Source organism: Myxocyprinus asiaticus, chromosome 25, assembly GCF_019703515.2.
Source record: "Myxocyprinus asiaticus isolate MX2 ecotype Aquarium Trade chromosome 25, UBuf_Myxa_2, whole genome shotgun sequence".
In the NCBI taxonomy this organism is placed as follows: domain Eukaryota; kingdom Metazoa; phylum Chordata; class Actinopteri; order Cypriniformes; family Catostomidae; genus Myxocyprinus; species Myxocyprinus asiaticus.
This window is the reverse complement of record NC_059368.1, coordinates 40,438,671-40,453,534: the sequence shown is the minus strand read 5'-3', so window position 1 is coordinate 40,453,534 and position 14,864 is coordinate 40,438,671. Positions and strand designations below refer to the sequence as shown.

Genomic DNA, 14,864 nt, shown 5'->3' with positions numbered 1-14,864 from the left:
CGTGGACAGCCAGCCATGGATGACCCAGGATGAAATAATCCAATTCGTAGTGTCACTGGAACGGTTTGGTGTGGGATGCCTGTGCCAATGGGTGCATTATCCACAGCAGTGATGTTAATGGCAGGTATGCAAGGTACTATTGGTATATGGAGTTCATGAACAAGATCTTGATGAATCAAATTTACAGCAGCCCTTGAGTCGACTAATGCAGAAACACATTTGTGTTTATCATCAAACGAGAGTTTGATGGGAAGAGAAAAACTGTGGTGTATGGGAGATGAAATATTCTTGGTACTCACTTTTGCTCTTGAGCTGTGATATTTCTTGCCTTTGTTAGGGCATGCAGAATTTTGATGACTCCTTTCACCACAGTAGTAACACAGTCCCTCATTATGACGACAATCGCGTTCTTCAATAGAAACTCTAGCATTGGTGATCTGCATAGGTTCAGGGGCTTCGGGGCATACCTGGACTTGACTATGGACTGATGGTTGTGACTTGGGGCTAATCTTTGAACGTGGTGAATTACGCAGTAAATTATCAATTTTTACAGCCAACGAAATGAATTCTGTGAGAGTTGAATCCTCACCCTTGCATGCGAGTTCGGCCTGCAGATTGCGGTTCATTCCCTCTCTGAAAACAGTCTTGAGAGCGATATCGTTCCATCCACTTTGAGCCGCTAATGTCCTGAAGTGTATAGCGAAGTCAGCTGCAGAACGTGAACCCTGTTGTAAATGAAGCAGCTGAACAGATACATCTTTACCTCCCTCTGGGTATTCAAACACTTCATGGATCTGTGAAGTGAAGTAATCGAATGAAGTTTGGATTTGCCTATCATTCTCCCAAACTGCAGAGGGCCATTCTAAAGCTTTTCCAGTTAGCAATGTCATCATAAATGCGCATTTCTTTAAATCCTGCCTGAATGACATCCTGAATGAAATCCAAAACACAAGGCAGAGATGTAGTCAGTGAAGCAGGCAAAGTAGTTGTGACAAGTAATCAGTCCAATGAGGCAAACAAAGCAAAACAGTAATCCAACAATCAGTAATCCAGTAAGACAGGCACAATTATCATAACAAGAAGGCAATGAAACAGGCAATGGAAAAATGCATGGTAAGGCAGTGAAAAAACTGGCAATACTTTCTATGGAATCTATGGAAAGGCATGGCTATTTATACAGTGCAAACAGGAAGTAAACGTAGAAGAAACCGTTCATGGCTGGTATTCGGGAGAGGGCTCCCTCTGGCGGTCGGCTGAATGGATACCAGCCTCGTTCATTACAATAGCTAGTGCAGGAGCCAGATTTTTGTGTAAGTAATCATTGGCAAAGGAATAACAAACTCAGTTGATGGTGTTCGTGATTGAGATGGCTGACTCACAGCTGTATAGAACTAAATATAATCGGGATATTTGCAGGTTCAGTTTCACATTATAATTTTTTTACGAGCCCTACAGACCCTGAACAGATGAGACACGATTGTTTGACACTTCAAGAATAGTGAATAAAAGCAAACTTTTCAGCATATTTTCTTTGAACGTTCAGTTTTCATAATCGATTGCTTTTGTTGCCTAATGTGCATATGTGCTGACAACATTTCTGTCACAACTGCGGTGATACGTTTTTTACATTGGTAGATTTGACAGCACTTCACACAACTAAGCAATTTATATAAATACATTTGATTGAAAAAGAAGCTATCAAATTCTCACCTAAACAATGTGATCCATGTTTAGCAAAGTAATGTAACTAAACTATCGGCAGAAAAGCTTAAACATGCGCTCTGGTCTGGACAACTGATGACTGCTGAATGCTGTTGCATGTGCCATTGAGCGTTGTTAAACTCACCCCTGATTGCAGAGGCTCGTGCCTAAGAATGCTGAGTGCCCTGGTATATCAGATGGCAAGACAATTTGATCAAAAATCAGTCGGAGGGCTGGACAAAGATGATTGGCGGGCTGGATTTGGCCCGCGGGCCGCCAGTTGACTAGCTCTGTCCTGCACCAACCCCTAAAAAAATTAACCATGGTTTTACTACAGTAACCATAGTATCACCATGGTATGTTTCTAGTAAAATCATAGTAACCACAAAATTAAACATGGTTACTATTAACTACTATTAACAACATGTTACTCTAGTATGCACATGCTTAGTACATCAGAACTATATAGTTTCAACCAAAACACATGGTTACTACAATATTACTAAAGTAAATGGTAAAAAAAAAGGTTAATTTTATCTGGATCAGACCACTCTCTCAACTCCCCGACTTTCACTGTGATGCAATCACTATGAGGAATCTCTTTTATTTATTACTATAAGTGGTATGGGGGTCCTGGGTAGCTCAGCGAGTAAAGACGCTGACTACCACCCCTGGAGTCGCGAGTTCGAATCCAGGGCGTGCTGAGTGACTCCAGCCAGGTCTCCCAAGCAAACAAATTGGCCCGGTTGCTAGAGAGGGTAGATTCACATGGGGTAACCTCCTCGTGGTCGCTATAATGTGGTTCGCTCTCGGTGGGGCGCTTGGTGAGTTGTGCATGGATACCGTAACGCACTCAACAAGCCACGTGATAAGATGCGCGGATTGACGGTCTCAGACGTGGAGGGAACTGAGATTCGTCCTCCGCCACCCGGATTGAGGCGAGTCAATACGCCACCACGAGGACTTAGAGAGCATTGGGAATTGGGCATTCCAAAATTGGGGAGAAAAAGGTGAGAGAAAAAAATTACATTAAGTAGTATTATAGGAAATATTAAGATATTAAGAGTAGAGACATGGGAAAAAGTATGTCAAAGGGTGGGGATTCGAACACGGATCTCCAGCGTGACAACACATACACATACCGTCGTTGCTCCTAGAGCTACTACCGATGCACATAGGGGCGCAGTTTGTCATAAAATCCTGTGTTTCCACCAGACTATTTTGGTCAGGTTTGGCTGGTTAGGCAAAATATGTTAAACCACAGATAATTTAATAATGTTTTGAAACAGATAGTTGTACATTTCATGAACTTCTCTGCTTTCAGTAATGCCAAATTTGAGTTATTTAATTGTAATAACACATACAGTATATGTGGCTATTACGCAACAGATTGACTGTAAACACTTTGCTGAATACAGTCAAAAGAAAGAAACATTTAAAGGAATAGTGACAGTTTTACATGGTCATAAAAGATGACACTGTTACTGCAGGACAGGTTTGTCTGGGCACTTTCATGTTTTATGTACAGTATTGACTACTGGTAAGATTTACTAGCAGTGCAACACAGCAAGTAGTGATGTTTGTTTCGTTCTTGAATCTTTTAAGTGAACGAATTGTTCTCATTCACCTCCATGCACTGACTCATATTTTTCGTTCACTGACTTCTCTCCTTTTCAAAGCTAAGTTCTGCTGCTTTTCATGCTTGTAAAAACTGACTGTAGCACGAGCCAATAGCATTCGACTGCACACTGTGAAGGAGCATATCATCGGTTTGACCCGCTGAACGAATACACCCCGTCACTGAACTAGTCGGTCGTTTGAGTCTGAACGAAATGAGACGTAATTCGTGAACGAACTGAATATACTGGTAAACACGTTTGCGAATGACATGTGAATGAAGATCTGCTGAAGGACTGAACGAGATGGAGGAATGTCGTTCGTTTAGTTCGGCATGTGAGTCATCATGTTCAACAAGGAGAGATGGGGTGAAATGCACCTAAGACAAGTTTATAGGTATACACAAAACACAATACCCAATTTATGAATGTCTACACAGTAAAAATTACATGAATTACGGATGGAAATGTCATGCTTTGATGCTGATTGTAAGATATTTAGGCTTTTCTTAAACTTTTTCTTTGTTTTCGTAATAATTAAGCCCCACTTTTGACAAAATATAGGGAAAATAAGACCTGCCATTTGTGGTGAAAACGGTTATGTGTTTAAATTCTAACACATAAGTATGAAGTGCCTTCATACATTTGTAGACATGTAAATTCCATTTGCCTTCCTTTGTCATACTTTTAAAGACTGACTTTAGCATGAGACAATAGCATTAGAGAGCGGGCTTTGAAGGACCAAATCATTGGTTGGACCCACTGAACGAATACACCCTTTCACTGAACCAGTCGGTCATTTTGTTTGTGACTGCATAAGCAGCAACTTGGAAGTATGGAAGACTTGACTTACAATTGATTCCAATAAAGTCTGATGTTAGCATGTTGCTAAGCTAATGAGTAGTCTGTCAGGCACAAAGCCGGAGACCTTTCTCTTATCAGCACGATGGTTTAATAAGCATAAAATTTAATAGTCCAATTTTAATTAGAAATATTTTTATTAGTAGTTTTTTGGTACTGAATGAATTATATTTATAATCAGCATCTCTTTCGGGAGTGCACCTATGATACCTTAGGCCTAAAACATACTCTGTGCGAGTACTGTACGTGTACACAAACACTTCTTGCTACACAAGCTCAATTTTGTGTGTTGCATTTTGAAATGTGTCAGACTGCAAATAATAACTCAACGCAAGTACATGTTACATTCTCAGAGTTCCCACATGGGGCGCTGTAGCCAACATTATTGTGAACTGTCTGCTTCTACACGGTAAACAATGTTGTCAGGTAACCTAAAAAAAAAATGTGCTTCATGTGGTAACATCTAAATTAACTGGATAAATTAACTGGAAGTCAAAAATGTTTAAATCACCTGACTTCTTTAGGTTACACTAACGAAAGTAATATTTAAAGGTTGCACGTTTTAAAGTGACCATTTTTATACATGTACGTTGAGTTTTGCCTTTCAAGTCATATTGTAATGGTGGAGCAACGGTTGAAAGAGAATCTTGCTGAGCAAAGCCTATTTTGTTTGGTTTGATTCATCAATTATATTATTTTACATGACTAAATCAACCTGACTTAATTACGTTATAGTCATTTTTAATGTTTAGCTCAAATAAAAATAGATCCTTAAGGTAACAATTTCAGGTTACCACTTTTTACAGTGTAATATTTCTTACAGACAGTTTTAACACTCTTTCCTCTCTTCCAGCTGCCCATTCCTGGCATCAAACCTGACTCCTGCCATCCCAGCCATTGGAGGAGTGCTGTTCTTCTTTGTAATGGGAATGCTGCTCAGAGCGAGCTTCAGCGACCCGGGTGTCCTACCCAGGGCCACACCAGAGGAAGCGGCAGACATAGAGAGGCAGATAGGTGGGAGGAAATGCCAATATAATTGCTCTTCCTGTCTGTCTTTCCTTATACTTTTCTGTAATGTTGATCTAAATTTGCAGGCGGTGGCTACAGGTCTGTGGAGTGCTCTACCGAGAATACTCTGAGTAAAAAAGGGACAGAGAACATTTGATGGTATCCTCTCTTCTCGTGTGATATGAGTAATGCATGCTCCCTCTCAGGTCTGCTGTCAGCCCAGGGTAATATAAAATCTGCTGAAATATTCATACTTAGGAAAGATTCGAGGTCTCTTAAAGTATTTGTTCGCATTATGAAACTGAAGTTTAAATTTTAATAAGTCTTAAGGTAGTGGTTGTTCATAAATTGGTTAGGGTGTTAGGAGCCAGCAAAGACCACAAATGGACTTAATCTGTGTATACTGCAGGCTAGGACACAATTCAGAATTTAAGAACTCGCTCCATTTCAATTCAAGATTTGGAATTTGGCCATGCTCCACAAGATGTTGTTTGCTGAAAAAATGTTAACCTAAAAATGTGCTTCATGTGGTAACATCTAAATTAACTGGTTTGATTCAAGTCAAAATATTATTTAACATCACTGAATGATTAGATTACACTAACAAAACTTATTTTTGAGGTTTAGATCAGGTAGAAATAGTTCCCACCGACGGGACCAGAACCGTGAGATAATTGTACGCTTAAATTGTAAAAGTCCTAAGATACATAAGCCAGTCATATGTGGTACCATTTGAAAGCTTAAAATCCGAACTTTTAATAGACTAACATTACTTTTGCATTAATGTTTCATAAAGTAATAAATAAAGCCAAAAACTTCCAAGTCGAAAATGAGCACCACCCTGAGGTGATAATGTAGAAATATTAATGTGAACATAAAAGTTTTTCTACATAGCCAGGGGTTAAATTGGGATTTTTGAAGAGGGAGAACCCTTAAAGGAATAGTTTACCCAAAAATGAAAATTCTCTCATCATTTATGCTCCCTTATGCCATCCCAGATGTGTGTGGCTTTCTTTCTTCAGCAGAACACAAATGAAGATTTTTAGAAGAATTTCTCAGCTCTTTTGGCCCAAACAATGCAAGTGAATGGGTGCCGAAATTTTGAAGCTCCAAAAATCACACAAGTCCGCATAAAAGTAATTCATATAACTCCAGTGGTTAAATCAATGTCTCCAGAAGCGATTTGATAGGTGTGGGTGAGAAACAGGTCAATATTTAAGTCCAGTTTTACTGTAAAACTGGACTTACTGGTCTCCACTTGAACTTTCACATTCTCCTTCTTGTGTTTTTGGACATCTTACATTCTTCATGCATACGCCCACTTCTGAGCAGGAAGAAGAATTTATATACAAAATGTACTTAAAAATGTATCTGTTTCTTACCCACACCTTTCATATTGCTTAAGAAAATAGGGATTTAACCACTGGAGTCATATGGATTACTTTTATACTGCCTTTGTGATTTTTGGCACCCATTCACTTGCATTGTATGGACCTACAGACCTGAAATTTCTTCAAAAAATTTTAATTTGTGTTCTGCAAAATAAAAAGAAAGTTATACACATCTGGGATGGCATGTGGGTGAGTAAATAATGAGAGAACTGGTTGAACTATTCCTTTAAAACTGTCACACAACAGAGAATATTTATTATTTTTGTCTATTCTACTTTTAACTATGGCAAACTCTATTTATTCTGTTATGTTGGAAACAACTGATTAGACATATTTTTCTTTTTTGAAGACCACAGCCACCAGTACAGCGTTTAATTTTTTTCATACAACCCTAGAAAATTACTTGATAATAATAAAAAATATATATAAAATATATATACTTTAAATACTCATTTCTAAATAATCAGAAAACAATTACTGAACTAATTTGTCCCTCGTTTATAAAAAAAAAAGAAAAGAAAAAAAACCCCACCAAGAAACAGTAAGGCACTTACAATGGAAGTGAATGGGGCCAGTCCATAAATATTAAAATACACACCGAGTGTGTTACATGCACTTTAAAAGTTAGATTTTTACAGATGCATACTATGGCCAAGGTCAGCATGCTAGCATTAGCGCTATGAATGCAAGATGAGTACAAATTACACATCTACTGCATAAATTATACTTTCAATTATCATTGAGTGATCACATATGAATTCCATCTATAGAAGAAGGCAGAAAGCTTGATTTTTATAGAATATGTAGCCTGAAGCAAATGACAGATACAGATAAACAACTTTTTAACTATACAGTACAGACAAAAAACACACTTTATAAAAATACCACCAATTGCTATGAAAATTTAGACAAACCATATATTTTCTTAATCGTCAATTTATTCACGGCATCTCTCCTCAGTCTAAACGTTATTATTACACTTTACACAGAGATTATAAGGATGAAAGTGAAGCAAAGCAGAGCTCTTATAGTTAGACAACTGCCCAATACCGGTAGCCTGCTCTCGCGCATCTGGTTTTACAAGTGCACAAGTGAGTTTTGCTACTGGTTTATCGCAAAAGTCAAGGCTGGAAGATTTGAAGTTGCAGTGGCAGATTTGAGAGGTTGTAACTGCCGATTTGTGGCTGTGCTGCGAAAGTGAATTAAAGTACAAAAGTAAATTTGTAATACAAGTTTGTGTCTGTTGTTTTAATTATGTGAATGCCATTTTAAACATTTGTGACTATTTGTCTACAACTTTGAATTAAAAACACAGCTTTTTGAATATTATCTAGTTGTAGATTGCAACATTCAACTTTTTCAGATTTTTATTCACATTGTTACTGTGAGTGTAAATTTCAACTTACGAATAGAAATATTTATTGTACAAGTTCTCAAATTCAAATCTACAAGCTTTGCAGTTTTGCAACAGATTTACCTTTATATAATTTTTGTGTGATAATATCGCTGTTCTACCTGATTTTAGCGTGATAAAATCGATTACATTGCCTACCACCATTACATAGTCATGGCAACAAAGTTATAATAATGGCTATAACTTTACATGGGTATGATTATTCAGTGATTTTATCAAATTAAAATCAATTATTAATTAAATTCAAATAACAATTTTGCATCCTGTTGGATACCTCATTTAAAATTCTTAAAAATTTAGGAATTCAATTTGATGTTAAAAGGCATTCTCAATTTATTCTCAGTTCAGAAACCTGGTGTACTTATTGAGATATATATATATAAGATTAGTGGACCCCAGTTACTGTAAATTGAAATCACAGGGGCTGAGCCAGTGAAGTGCACTTTAGCTCAGGGTTTTCAGCTCTGGATTTGGAGTAATGTGCCCCTGCTGTTCAAATGAATAATATAGTAGCAAGTAAACACTGCTGTGAGCCCCAAGGGTGCTGCATGCTGCTTAGAAGATGCTGAAAAGTGTGTTGAGAGTCAAGTAAGAGGTATTACAGGAAGTTTCTGTTCAATACAGCCTAAGCTCTATTGACACAATTTGTGCCATGCAGTCGATTACCACAGAAAATCATTTTGACACGTTAAAACAGTTTGTAAAAACAAACAAAAATCAGTATAGTAATGCTCTTCAATGGAAGTCAATGGGGCAAGACATTTTCACTGGATAAATTGGAGCCTCATTTAGTTTATAATTTATAGTTTATAAATTGGAGCCTCATTTAGTTGACCTCAAACAAAACTTTTGAATATAATTCATTCCATGAACTCATGTCAATTTCATTCATGTCAGCAAATGCTGCAGTATGCTGTGTTGTTGTGAATTTGACAAATAACATTTTTAACTTTGATATTTATTTAACTTTGGTATTATTTTGAGTATTAGTAAGTTCTATCAGGAAGACTTGCAGACATGAGTGAAAATGTAATGTCTCTCTTTGGCGTAAGCCCCGTCTGGCGGTCCGAAGAAGTTGTACTCGGAACCATCATATCCTGCCGGAGATAGGAGGCAGGGGCGAGGAGCCTACCCCCATGCAGGACGGGACTCAACTGGTGGTGGTGGCGGGGTGGTGAAGGTTGCCGTGTTAGCACACTGAAACAGCAATATGATAGATTGTGAGCAGACTTATAAAACAATGGCTTACATGTGATTGGCTAGGAGTTACCTAGCTAATGGTGCGATGATGTACAGCTGCTAGTCTTCCCGCTAGAACTACGCTGCACTTACATTTCTGATCAAGTGTCATCACATGCAGGCTAACACTTCACAATTAGGTTGTACTTGTTGCATCATGAGCAAACAAAAAAACAATATTTTTGGTAACATTTTACAATAAAGGTTCCTTTTGTTAGCATTGGTTAATGCATTAGGTATCATGAACTAACAATTAACTATATATTTTTACAGCATTTATTAATCTAAGATAATGTTAATTTATAAAATACAATTGTTCATTGTTTGTTCATGTTAGTTCATACTGCATTAACTAATGTTAATGTATACAACTTTTCATTTTAAAAATGGATTAGTGTATGATGAAATTAACATGGCCAACACCAAATGTCAATGCTGTATTGTTTATTGTTAGTTCATGTTTACTAATGTAGTCAACTAATGTTAACAAATGGAACCTTGTTGTAAAGTGTTACCATTTTTTATAGCATTTACAGTGCATCCGGAAAGTATTCACAGCGCTTCACTTTTTCCACATTTTGTTATGTTACAGCCTTATTCCAAAATGGATTAAATTCATTATTTTCCTCAAAATTCTACAAACAATACCCCATAATGACAATGTGAAAGAAGTTTGTTTGAAATCTTTGCAAATGTATTAAAAATAAAAAACGAACCAAATCACATGTACATAAGTATTCACAGCCTTTGCCATGACACTCAAAATTGAGCTCAGGTGCATCCTGTTTCCACTGATCATCCTTGAGATGTTTCTACAACTTGATTGGAGTCCACCTGTGGTAAATTCAGTTGATTGGACATGATTTGGAAAGGCACACACCTGTCTATGTAAGGTCCCACAGTTAACAGTGCATGTCAGAGCACAAACCAAGCCATGAAGTCCAAGGAATTGTCTGTAGACCTCCGAGACAGGCTCAGATCTGGGGAAGGGTACAGAAACATTTCTGCAGCATTGAAGGTCCCAATGAGCACAGTGGCCTCCATCATCCGTAAATGGAAGAAGTTTGGAACCACCAGGACTCTTCCTAGAGCTGGCTGCCCGGCCAAACTGAGCAATCAGGGGAGAAGGGCCTTAGTCAGGGAGGTGACTAAGAACCCGATGGTCACTCTGACAGAGCTCCAGTGTTTCTCTGTGGAGAGAGGAGAACCTTCCAGTAGAACAACCATCTCTGCAGCACTCCACCAGTCAGGCCTGTATGGTAGAGTGGCCAGATGGAAGCTACTCCTCAGTAAAAGGCACATGACAGCCCACCTGGAGTTTGCCAAAAGACACCTGAAGGACTCTCAGACCATGAGAAACAAAGATTGAACTCTTTGGCCTGAATGGCAAGCGTCATGTCTGGAGGAAACCAGGCACCGCTCATCACCTGGCCAATACCCTCCCTCCCTACAGTGTTGCATTGTGGTGGCAGCATCATGCTGTGGGGATGTTTTTCAGCGGCAGGAACTGGGAGACTAGTCAGGATCGAGGGAAAGATGAATGCAGCAATGTACAGAGACATCCTTGATGAAAACCTGCTCCAGAGCGCTCTGGACCTCAGACTGGGGCGAAGGTTCATCTTCCAACAGGACAACGACCCTAAGCACACAGCCAAGATAACAAAGGAGTGGTTACGGGACAACTCTGTGAATGTCCTTGAGTGGCCCAGCCAGAGCCCAGACTTGAACCCGATTGAACATCTCTGGAGAGATCTGAAAATGGCTGTGCACTGACGCTCCCCATCCAACCTGATGGAGCTTGAGAGGTCCTGCAAAGAAGAATGGGAGAAACTGCCCAAAAATAGGTGTGCCAAGCTTGTAGCATCATACTCAAAAAGACTTGAGGCTGTAATTGGTACCAAAGGTGCTTCAACAAAGTATTGAGCAAAGGCTGTGAATACTTATGTACATGTGATTTATTTCGTTTTTTATTTTTAATAAATTTGCAAAGATTTCAAACAAACTTCTTTCACGTTGTCATTATGGGGTATTGTTTGTAGAATTTTGAGGAAAGTAATGAATTTAATCCATTTTGGAATAAGGCTGTAACATAACAAAATGTGGAAAAAGTGAAGCACTGTGAATACTTTCCAGATGCACTGTATTAATCTTGGTTAATGGTAATTTATAAATCTACATTTGTTCATTTTAGTTCATAATGTATTCATTTTTTCATGTACCATACATTAACATAATTTTTAATGTTAAAAATGTACTGGTATATGTTGGTATTAACATTAACTAAGATAAATATGTGCTGTAAGTGTTGTTCACTGTTAGTTTATAATAATTAATATAACTGCAGTTAGTCATCATCACTCAGCGACACGTTGCAGTGGGAGTCGGACATCAGGCAGGACGTGAGCTGTATCTGGCAAGCTCTGGTAAACTCGGGATAAATATCCCGAGGTTGAGACAGGGAAACAAATAGAATAATACTAGCATTGATGCCATTCACTTTAAAGCAGGGTTATAGAATAAGAGATCATGTGGATCCAATGGCAGACCTAAAAGCAGCATAACTCTGAGTTGGATAAATTAGGGGAATTCCTGGTTGAACAGATGAGTCTTTAGTCTAGATTTAAACTGAGAGAGTGTGTCTGAGTCCCGAACACTGCTAGGAAGACTATTTAATAGTTTATGAGCTAAATAGGAAAATTATCTTTCTCCTTTTGTGGATTTTGATATTCTCTGTATTATTAACATGCCGGATCTTGGTTAACGTGATGGATTATAGCTTGATAAAAGGTCACTTAAGTACTTTGGAGCTAAACCATTCAAAGTTTTGTTAGTATTTAACAGAATTTTAAGATTAATACAAAATTTAACAGGTACCCAATGTAACGATTGTAAAATGGGGCTAATCATGATCCTATTTCTTGGTTCTAGTCGCTACTCTAGCTGCTGCATTTTGAACCAATTGAAGTGTATTTATTGAACTTGCAGGACATCTTCCAATAATGCATTACAATAATCTAGTCTTGAGGTCATGAACGCATGAGTTACTTTTTCGGCATCAGCAACAGAGAGCATGTGTCATAACTTAGCAATATTTCTGAGATGGAAGAATGCTGTTGTACTAACATTGGAAATGTGTTTTTCAAAGGGTAGATTGCTATCAAATGTAACACCTAAATATTTTGCTGTAGAAGATGACGTAACAGTACATCCATCGAGTCAAATTATATTTTAGCGGCTTATTTTTAGAGGTGTTTGTTTCAATAATTAGTACCTTTTGTTTTGTCGCAATTTAGTAGAAGGAAATTTCTAGCCATCCAATATTTTATATAATTTATACACATTGCTAATTTGAAAAATGTTGAGATTTCCTTTGGTTTAGCAGAAATTAGGGCTGAAACGATTAGTCGACGTTATCAACAACGTCAACAATAAAAAATTAACGACAAAAATTTTCGTTGTCGTATAGTCGTTTGATCTCATTTAATGTAACATGAGATCACATTAAACTCTAATGATGACGCACCAGAGCATCATTGCAGTTTGCGCCTGACTGAGGAGAGGAAGAATTACACAGCTCAGTCCAGATAATCTCTAAACTTTCCAAACAGCTTCAGGTGATGTAGATCACAAAGTATGAGGGAATTGAGGGAAAAAATACCAAATAAGTAAATATAGAAGCACTCTCATTGTGGAATAAGCCGGAGCTCTTTAAAGGAAACACCCCGGCGTTTCATCTTAAATGCAGTTATATTTAATGCGTTATAGCTTAATTAAAGTTCAAATAATATGGAAGCAGATCGTGTAAATAACTACAAACTCCGAAACTGGCATTACTGTGTTTGGTCAGCACATCTTCTATGAGTTGTGCGAATGTCCCGATCTAAGGAGCAGAGATTGAAACTGCTCCCTTCTGAGGAACACTCTGTCACGGAGACGCTTATCCCTTGAGCGCACACGCTTAATGCAGCTAGATTATAACGTGATGGCTCGCGACTTATTGAATCATAATATATGTGTCACTATATATGCATTTCTTATCGTGATGAAAACTGGCAATATGCTGCTTTATTAATAAGAGAGAATTTGTTGTTTTGTGAGTTAAAGATGGATTGAAGTGAACAGAAAGGTGAGAGAGGGTAGTCTTCGCCCCATTATACACTGCAACAAAATACTTTGTTTTGTTTTGGCTTGTTTTCCAATATAAATATCTAAAACTCCTTTAAAACAACATAAATTTTCTTTAGCAGCTATACTGCAGAAGAAATTTTTTTTATCTGAGAATGTTTTTGTTTGTTTTTTTTGGGGTTTTTCCCCTTTTTCTCCCAATTTGGAATGCCCAATTCCCAATGCGCTGTAAGTCCTCGTGGTCGCATAGTGATTCACCTCAGTCCGGGTGGCGGAGGACGAATCCCAGTTGCCTCCGCGTCTGAGACAGTCAACCCGCGCATCTTATCACGTGGCTTGTTGAGCGCGAGACATAGCGCGTGTGGAGGCTTCACGCCATCCACCGCGGCAACCACGCTCAATTCACCATGCGCCCCACCGAGAACAAACCACATTATAGCGACCACGAGGAGGTTACCCCATGTGACTCTACCCTCCCTAGCAACCGGGCCAATTTGGTTGCTTAGGAGACCTGGCTGGAGTCACTCAGCACGCCCTGGGATTTGAACTAGCGAACAAGCGAACTCCAGGGGTGGTAGCCAGCGTATTTTATCTGAGAATGTTGAATATAATATTAAAAATACACAAATTTTAAAACATCTAAAAATCCTCTAAAAAAAGATGCATTCACCTGAGAAGTAGGATATAAGATATCTAGACTTGCTTTTAGAGAATAGATCTTGAGTATAAGTATATTTTGTCTTTACTGCACTCACAGAAGAATAACCAAGTGAAAAAATACACTTATATACAAAATACACTTATATTTAAGATACATTCTCTTAAAGCAAGTCTAAATAGCTTATATGTTGCTTCTCAAGTAAATGTATCTTTTAAGGATTTTTAGACAATTTTAAATGAAAAACAAGACAAAAACACTTGATAGCAATAGTATTTTTTGCAGTGAATTTCTTTATTGAATGAAACTTAAAAGTATTTTTCCCCTTTAATTCAGTGAATGTCATTCAGAGGTATTTTTAAAAGATGATTTTGTCCTCTTTATTGTTAGTAAGCACGTATAATACAACCTTTTAAGTAGGGCACAAGCTGAATAATCGGTTAAGAGCTAATGATTAATCGTTGCAATAATCGCCCAAATAGTCTAATAATCGTTCTAATAATCATTAGATTAATAGATTATCAAAATAATCGTTAGTTGCAGCCCTAGAAGAAATATAATGTTGGGTATCTTTGGCATAGCAGTGAAAACTAATTCCTTGGTTCCTGATTATATCTCCCAGGGGAAGTATATATAAGGAGAAAAGCAGAGGCCCTAAAACTGACCCCTGTGACACTCCACCGTGAACTTTAATTTGATCTGACAGTTCCTCTTTTACACATACATTGTGGAAGTGGTCAGCTAAGTAGGACCTAAACCAAGCTAATGCCTGTCCACAACTGCCAACATAACTCTCAAGCCTATCCAAGAGAATGTCGTGATCTATGGTGACGAAGGCAGCACTAAGATGT

The 14,864-nt window shown here is 38.0% G+C and overlaps 1 protein-coding gene across 9 annotated transcripts in view; it reads left to right on the top strand.

Moving 5' to 3' along the window:
* zdhhc14 (zinc finger DHHC-type palmitoyltransferase 14) overlaps window positions 1-14,864 on the top strand; it is a 70,066-nt gene that overhangs the window by 18,862 nt on the left and 36,340 nt on the right. For all 9 annotated transcript variants that reach the window (XR_007892996.1, XR_007892994.1, XR_007892995.1 and 6 more), the window contains exon 2: window positions 5,032-5,192. Coding sequence is in view for 3 of the 9 variants with exons in the window: in XM_051654814.1 (XP_051510774.1) it covers window positions 5,032-5,192 (161 nt within the window). In the remaining 6 variants the exon portion in view is untranslated. The remainder of the gene's footprint in view (window positions 1-5,031; window positions 5,193-14,864) is intronic.